The sequence below is a fragment of the Urocitellus parryii genome, chromosome 14 (genome assembly GCF_045843805.1).
Source record: "Urocitellus parryii isolate mUroPar1 chromosome 14, mUroPar1.hap1, whole genome shotgun sequence".
Lineage (NCBI taxonomy): Eukaryota > Metazoa > Chordata > Mammalia > Rodentia > Sciuridae > Urocitellus > Urocitellus parryii.
This window is the reverse complement of record NC_135544.1, coordinates 58,920,039-58,928,266: the sequence shown is the minus strand read 5'-3', so window position 1 is coordinate 58,928,266 and position 8,228 is coordinate 58,920,039. Positions and strand designations below refer to the sequence as shown.

The window sequence follows — 8,228 nt, the reverse complement described above, 5'->3', positions numbered from 1 at the left end:
CTCTCCTTCTCTCCCCTCTCCCACCCCATCATTGTTCCCCAGAAACAAATAGGATGGCTTCACTGGTCAATTCTTTACATGTACAAACACCAAAAGCAGAGGAAACGCCCCTGGGCCACCCCCCTCCCCCCAAACCCCAGCGCTGGGAGAGCAGCCGGCGGGCGAGGCTGCGGGGACCACGAGCTGCGGACTGTCCGGCTGTCCTGGAAACTGCGTTGGCCTCTGGGCTTTACCTGGAGGCCTCTTCCTTCAGCTCCTTGTTTTTCCGCACCTCCTCCGCGTGCTTGTCCTGGGAAGAAAGGGAGGGACAGGGCAGGTCACACAGGCTGCCCGGCCTAAAGGAAGGCAGAGGGGCTAGAGAAGGGCAGCACAGGGTGGCCATCAGGAACAGCGGAGCAGTGTCGGCCAAGGCGTCCTGGGAGGGGCAGAAGGCGGTGAGTGAGCCCAGGGACTGGTGGGTCCCAGCCTCCCGCAGGGCCCCCAGCCTCTTTCCCCCTCCTCTGGCTACTGTGACAGCTGGACTGGTGGCTTGGCTTGACTTACCACAGGGAGCCGCTGGGGTAGCTTGTGCAGGAGAAGCCCCTAGGAGAGCTGGCCCACCGCAAGCCCCGCCTACAAGTCGCCAGCCTGCGACACCTGCCTGAATTCCTGGCCCATCCCCTTAGTGCTTATTGCCCAGCCCTCTCGGCCTCCGGCTTTCTTACACTTAGGGTAAGAGAGCCTTCATTTGTAGTCCAGCCCAAAGGCAGGCCCCGCCCTCTGCGGCCCGCCAGCTGCATGGTCAGCTGCATGGCAGGCTGCCTGGCCTCAGCCGACTCCTCCAGGTGGGCCACCTTCTCTGATCAGGGCGGGGCCTGGAGGGCGGCTCTGGCACCTCCTGAGCTCGGTGATGGCAGCGTCCACCTGTAGCACTGCGTCCTGCCTTTGGCAGGTGCTGGGTAAATAACCCCCCTTCCAGTCCCTGGTATAATCACGTTCAAATGGCAGAATGGACCTGAAGTAGACCCATTGAGGCAGCCCAGGCTCCCAAGCTGGACCTTAACCCAGAGCTCTGTCCCTAGAGAGCCCCTGGAACTTCCCACGGGTTGGAGGCAGAGAGTAGTGTAGATCAAGCAGTGGTTCTCAAGCTCCACCATGTGTCAGCATCACCTGGGAGCCTCTGTGGTCCCCAGAGACCAACCCTAGAAAGCCATGGTAGTAGGTCTGTGGCAGGGTCCAAGTATGTGTAGTTTTAAACTTTGCACCAAATAATTCCAGGGTAGACCATTGGTGACCCAAAGACTGGCCCAGAAGGTGTTCCCACCCCATCTGCTGTCTCCTCCCGTGAGTAAAGGTGAGTGGGATCAAGGTCCCAGAGAAAGACGACCTCTCAAATGTCTGTGCTGGCACCTTGCTGCCTGGAGTCTACCCTACCTCCACAGCTCATGTTCCCCAGTGTGAACCTTTCCCATTGCTTCTCAGGTGAGCTCCCGGGCCCTAGGTTTCCAGCCTCCCTTTCCTTGTCTCCAAAGGCCCTCTCAGTGATGAAAGCCTAGTGACACAATGGTGGGCTGATCTCCCTAACACAGGCCAGCAAAGAGCCACCTGGACCCGGAGCTGAAGCACTGGCTTCTAGTCCCAATTCTACCCGTGTTAGCTGTGTCACCCAGCGCAAGTCATCTGACTCTCTGACTGCTTGCTCATCTGCATCAAGGATAATGCCTGTTCTGCTTACCACCATGGACTTGGGAGGCATCAGTATAATGAGACAGAAGTGTTTACAAACAGTCTTTCAAACTCTCTATCCTGGGACCAGACTCAATTATTTGTTTTGGACTTGGCCTCTGAGCCCATGCCCCCTCCTATTCTGACTGCAGATTTTGATTTTTTTCTTCCAGAGTTTGTCTCGAGTCACCCCCTTATTAATTGGGGAAGCCTGAAATCAGACCCAGATTGCTTCCCGCCCACAGGGTACTTGCTGCCCCTCAGAGGATAGCATCAGAGCGAGGGGCTGGCACGTGCTGACCAGAGCCAGGGCCTGCACAACGTCCAGATCCCTGGAGAAGAAACCAGATCTTTCCAGTACAGTTTCTAGGTGGATGGGCGGGAAGGAGTGGGGACCACGCTGCTCACCATGGGACGAGGCCACCGATCGGGTCCCGGGAGTCACCGCGCAGCAGGCGGCTCCTGGAAATAAAACACAGAGCTGGAGCTTCCCAGGAGCTGCAGGAGAAACTGGGGCGGCCTGGAGACTCGGGAAATGAGGCCAGCATGTTCTCCAGCGCAGCACGGGCTGTTATTCTGCTGACACGGGGGACCAACCCCAGTCTCTCACATTTCTCATATTCAGGTGACACCGTTTGGTTTATTGACAAATAGCATCCTCGTGGAAAGAACCTGAGACTCATTTGGTCCATATTAAAAGGTCTGGAGAGAATTGTTTCCTGCTCAATGGGTGGGCGACTCAGCTTGTCCTACCTTGGACTTCAGAGTCAGCAACTTTCATTAAGTCAGTTCATTCAAGGATGAAGCCCTGAATGTACAGCCATGTGTCTGTCCCTACTCCCTTGCCTTAAACAAGCTTTCTCCATTTAATGAAGGATACAAGGTCCCCAAGACAATGAGAATTTTTAGTTGTGTTACTGCAGAAAATCCCCTGAGGAAACCCAGAGCTTGGTTTGTGTTTCTTGCCTGTAACTTTCCAAAGCACCCCATTGAGCTCTCTAAGGATCCTGCCTAACAGAACTATTGCCATTCCTGCTGAGGCTGCTTCCTCCTGAAACATCAGTAGGTCCAAATACACTTGCCATGGAAGGGAGGCGGAGCACCCCAGGAGCCTCCTTTGGAATCCAGGACCATTTACCTTCTCTTGCAGCCGTTCCAACATGGCGGCAAGGTGGGCCTCCCGGTTCTCCTTATTGGATTCCATCTTCTGGGCCAGTTTTTCCTTAGCCATCTTGATGAAGTTGTTGTTTTCCTCAATGGCTTTTTGAATCACCTCTCGCTCATGCTCTCGTTTCTCTGCTAGGTGCTTCAGGAGCTCAGCCTCCTGGTACTGAGGAAGCACAAAGGGAGAGAAAGGCCCTTCAGGGTAAAATCCAGACTTTACCACCTTGGATTAAGAGTTCAGCACTCAGGACACGTGCCTGCCTCACTGAGCTTGCCTTCCCACCTGTGAGCAGGAAGCAGGGACCTTCCCGCACCCTCCCGCCACCTGCAGAGCTTCCCACAGCCCTTGATGTTTCTCAGCTTTGTTCTAAATATCCTCAGGACCATCACCACCATCATATTAATTAATTAATTCACAAACACTAGATGATCTCGTACTAAGTTCCAGGTATTATTCTAGCAAACTAGGAAAGAAAGAAAAGGTCTAGTAGAAATAAGAAATACCACCTAGGTGCCCTTCAACAGATAATGGATTAAAAAATATATATGGTGTATATCTACAATGGAATATTATTCAGCCTTAAAGAAAAATGAAATTATGGCATTTGCAGGTGAATGGGTGGAGCTGGAGAATATCATGCTAAGTGAAATAAGCCAATCCGAAGAAAACCAAAAGCCGAATGTTTTCTCTGATATGCAGATGCTAATTCACAATGAGGGGGTTAAGAAAGAATAGAGTTATTTTAGATTATGTATAGGGGAATGAAGGGAGAGGAGGGGGTATGGGGGTAAGAAAGAAAGTAGAATGAATCAGACATTGTCACCCTATGTACATATATAACTATATGACCAGTGTGAGTCTACATCACGTACATGAGAAGTTAGACTCCATTATATATGATGTATCAAAGTACACACTACTGTCATGGACAACTAATTAGAACAAACTAAACATTTAAAAAATACATAACTAAAACCCAGACTAACATGTGAGAAGAGCCTTTAAGAGTGGAGAGGAAGTGCCCCAGGAGTTCCAAAGAGGAAAGGATTGTTTTCTGCTGAAGGATGAAGAAGAGCTTATACCAAGATGGCGTCAGAGTTGAGCCACGAGCATCAGTAGGGATCCCAGAAGACCTACTGAGGAAAGGCACCATGGCCTTGTCCCCTCCCTCCCAGTGAAGAAATCCTTACCTTAAATCCCTAACATTTTTTACTGTGTTACTCTTGTCACTCATATAAGGCCACCTCTGGGAGGCAAGTGGCACAGTGCGTTGTCCTCCTAACCAAGCTGTGAGCTTCTGCAGGACGGGAGCACTGACTTCTCTCTTTCCCTCATTGGAGCCTCTTCCTCTGCCCTGTCCCCGGGAGGCCCTGTCTAGATAGGGCCTTACCCTGGCTCAGGGCCACCACCCGTCTTCTCCAGCCCCCTCCTGCCCATGCTAAGATGGAGCGAAGGAAGAAAGGGGAGCGCTTACCTTCCTTCGCTCCTCGGCCGCCTCTAGTTTCTTCTGGATCTCTTCCAGGGATGGGTCTCGCCGCCGGGGAAGGGAGGCATTGAACTCGGGCACCCCGTCAAAGGAAGGTGGCTTCAGGATGACTTCGAAGGACTGGCCCGAGGTGCATTTGTTGAGTTCGATGACTTCCATGTCCGAGATGACGCACCAGTTCAGGTCCACTGTGTCCGCTGCAGGATGAGAGCCAGGGCTGCTGACCTGCTGGAGAATAGCTGGGCCCCCCTAAAGCATGCACACGGACCGGGAGAGCTGGGTCCCCGTGGCAAACCAGTGGCCAGGGGCCTGGTTCTGTCCTGAGCACTGCTACCTAAGGTCAGAGGGCTGATAGGGCCCAAGGCCCAGAGCCACAGTGAGGCCCCAGGCTCCTCGAATAGGGCCCTGGGGACATGTGATGTCTGACACCAGCCACAGCAACAGCAGCTGCCTTGGCTTCTGCCTCTACCATCGGCCTCCTCCGAGGGTCAGCTCTTGCGCCCATTGTCCTCGCTGGTGACAGACAGTGGTGCATTTTACCCACTGCCCCCCCAGGCCCCTCCTCGTCCCGCTACCCACTGACCGCTCGGCCTGTGGACCCTGACTCCTCCTACCCTGTTCTCTTCTTTCTGTCCAGTCAGCACTGTCTTTCCGCTGGCTTTGACCTTTCCTCCTACACTGTCTCCCACACCAGCCTAGACAGAAAAGACAATCCCAGGTCATCCAAACCCGCCATCTCCTACTGCCAGGCCAACCCACCCCTTCCTCTCATCAGGAAATAGGAGGTGACCTGTCCCCCACACCCAGCAGGAGAACCTGGACCTCCAGTGTCTGGGAACCATCTCTGACACTGGCCCCGAGCAGTGCAGCCACACAGCCCAGGCAGGAAGCCCTCTTCCCACCTCCACACTCTTGGACATCTCTCCTTCCTAGGAGACCCCCCAACCACTCAGTGTCCCCTCTTCCCTCTGGTTTGTTCCCGAGGATGGACTCTCTGCCTGGTTCCCCTTGGTGTTGTTTGTTCAAGAAATGAACAAAGGTGAAGCTAAGAGGGAGTGCTCTCGGGAGGGCCTGATTCAGAGCCCAGCGGCCAGCTAGTGCCCCAGGCTGGACCCCTGCAGCTCAGACCCTGGCACTCTGGGTAGGAGCATGTGCACGGCAAGGAGAGTTTCACGAAATGGGGGCTGAGAACTGCACCCCCATGCACAGGAGGGAGCCTCTACTCCTTTCTTCCCCAACTGAGTCCTCACTGACCTTCATATTTGTAAGATGACTTATTCAGAGGGTCAGCCAGGAAGCAGGAGCAGAACAGGGACACCAGTGGGAGCTCCTTCATCTTCTCCTTGTAGGCTGTGGAAACGTTGGACAGGTGAAGTTGGGGACCCTGGCTGGCCTCAGAGACCCACGTGCACATGAGTTGGCCTGGAGTTCACCCAAGCCACCTGCACGCACGCCTCCCACGTCTGGAGCCACCTCCTTAGGATTCTGGCATGTGATTCAGCCCCTCATCTGTCCCCTTCCAGAGCACCCAGTGGCCCCATCTGTCCTCCAGTATTTCTCCCCTCCTAGCACCAAATGCCAGGCACCCTCAGGTGTAGACCCCAAGCACCACCACCAGCCCCCAGCTTGACCCCGGGAACCAGCTTTCTGTCTCCCCACGCCCACCCTGGATGGGCCACTTCTTTGGCATTGGGATGCAGGAAATCCATGCTCCATTCTACCAGAAGCACTGGGTAGTGCCACACAAAGGGTGGAGAAGAAGACAGCACAGGGAGTCCTCAGTGTCCCTCTGCTCCACACCTTTGCTCGGTGCTACGTGGGGCTGCTCTTCCTGACCTTCCCAGCACAGTGGCCAAAGCCAGCGTGGCTGGTGTCCATGAGGCAGGAGTGTATCTCCACCACCAACAACTCCCTCTGTGTTTGGAGGTCCCAGTTCAGAGCCGCCCGGGCCACGGGGTGACCCCTGTCCGTCCCTCCCCACTTCCCTGGAGCTAGTGGACATGCTTTTGTGCCCGGCATTCTCAGGCCTTCTCAGCAGCAGCCTGCCCAGCACAGAGCCGAGTGCTCTTCCCTCGTTTTCTTTCACAATTGAAAACATAAGTGACTGCAGAAATACCACATGGGCATTCGAAAAACTTTAAAAGAAAAAATACACCGATGAGCAAAAGGAAGAAAAACTTTAGTTATGATCCCACCCACCACCCGGGGACTGAGATGGTCAGGAGCCACCACGGTGCGACAAAGGCTGGGACGAGAAAAAAGCCCTTCCTCCTCGTGGGAGGCACCTCCATGCTCTACCCCTGTGCTGTCTTCCAGGCCTGTGGTTAGATCCGCTGAAAGCACAGAGGCAGAATGTTTGCACAAGAAGAAATTGTTAATTGTTTCTGGGGGAAGAGGGGGTGGCCAAAAAAACTCTAATTGCACTTATTTTTATTCACTTTCAAAATCATGACTTTGGGGCCAGGTGTACTGGTGCATGTTCGGTAATCCCAGTGACTTCAGAGGCTAAGGCCAGAAAATCACAGTTCAAGGCCACCCTTGGCAAATTTGTGAGACTTTGTCTCAAAACAGAATATTAAAAAGGGGCTGGATATGTAGCAGTGACACAGCACCCTGGGTTCAATCTTCAATACCACACACACACAAAAAAAATTAAAAATCACTGATTTGGGAGATGGCACAGCTGGGCAATACACTATTAGTTTCCCACTAATGTGGTTGTGGGTTATCTGACAGCCGAGTTTAGATGATGATGTTGGCCTGCATTACTTTTCAGAAACTTGAAGGCCTGTTTTCATATTACGTGTGTCTCCTTTTCTGCTTAACTTGGGGTCAGATTCTACTTGGCCCTTCAAGTAGACACGTCTCTGTGCGTCCATAAATCATTAGGTGCAGAGGAATAGTCCATGCTTCCGTGCCATGTGGGGACCTACCTGCGAGGGTCATGTTTGCTGGGATCTGGTGGCAGATCTGACTGAAAGTCACAGAAGGCGTCTCTCACCAGCTCAGGACAAGGTCACACCCTGAAACAAAAAAGAAATAGTTTACCACTGACAGATTATCAGCCTAAGGAGGGTCTCTATACAACTGCACAGGAACCTCAGGGGTACTGCACTTGCTCTCACCCCCAGGTCCTCTTTCCACCAGCTCTCACTTCCCCAAACACCCACCCTCTTCCACATCACTGAATCAAGTTCAGGCACTAATGCCAGTGTCACCATTGGCTTCCTTGTCTTGAGGCCTGAGTGCGAACTTGAGTTTCCCAAACCCCTGTGAACAAGGGGTGTTCCTCTGTCTCCCTGGGCAGCTCAGTGGCCTTCCCAAGGCAAGGATGGTGATGAGAGGCCAGTCTCCAGTTGGAATTGCCTAGAGGTATTTTGAAAAATAACCACCCCTCTGAACTTCTGTCTCCACACCCCACCTGTCTCCAGCCAGCTCCGACACGGGGTGAGAGGGAGTTGGACAGAGATGTTAAAACCTTTTCAAGATGGCCTCTCTCTTGCCCGCCCTCCAAGAACCACTGGCCCAGGCCCTCCCTGACCCCACTAAAAACACCCCTGGACCACGAAAAGAGAAGGATCAAGGCCCAATGCCATCACACTTGGTAGATTCAGAGACACAAATGGACAGGTCCGAACCTTGCTTTTCTCACCTTAACTCTGCACAGAGTTGTACCAATTAGATGAGAAGAGCCTCCGCCCTGCACCAGCACACAGAATGCGTCATGGATGTCAGGGGCCTTCCCTCTGCGTCAGGGTGGTCCTCCCCACAGCCCTGCAAGGACTGCCATCTCCATTCTCAGCAGAGGAGAACGAGGCTCAGAGGGTCTGTGTGACTAGAGAGCGCGCAGACTTGACCTAGATCTAGCTGCCC

The 8,228-nt window shown here is 53.4% G+C and overlaps 1 protein-coding gene across 3 annotated transcripts; it reads right to left on the bottom strand.

The window, feature by feature from the left end:
* Positions 1 to 229: 229 nt before the first annotated feature.
* Stmn4 (stathmin 4) lies at positions 230 to 7,301 on the bottom strand. Of its 3 annotated transcripts, XM_026398892.2 has the most exons (6): positions 7,289 to 7,301; positions 5,610 to 5,705; positions 4,970 to 5,050; positions 4,344 to 4,552; positions 2,843 to 3,034; positions 230 to 289 (listed from the first exon to the last, which is right to left on the bottom strand). In XM_026398892.2, the coding sequence occupies exons 1-6, from the start codon at positions 7,299 to 7,301 to the stop codon at positions 230 to 232; spliced, it is 651 nt and encodes a 216-aa protein (XP_026254677.2). The 3 variants fall into 3 exon arrangements, with proteins under 3 accessions (XP_026254677.2, XP_026254679.2, XP_077648773.1); XM_026398894.2 differs by lacking the exon at positions 4,970 to 5,050; XM_077792647.1 differs by lacking the exons at positions 4,970 to 5,050; positions 5,610 to 5,705.
* Between the last annotated feature and the right edge of the window lie 927 nt (positions 7,302 to 8,228).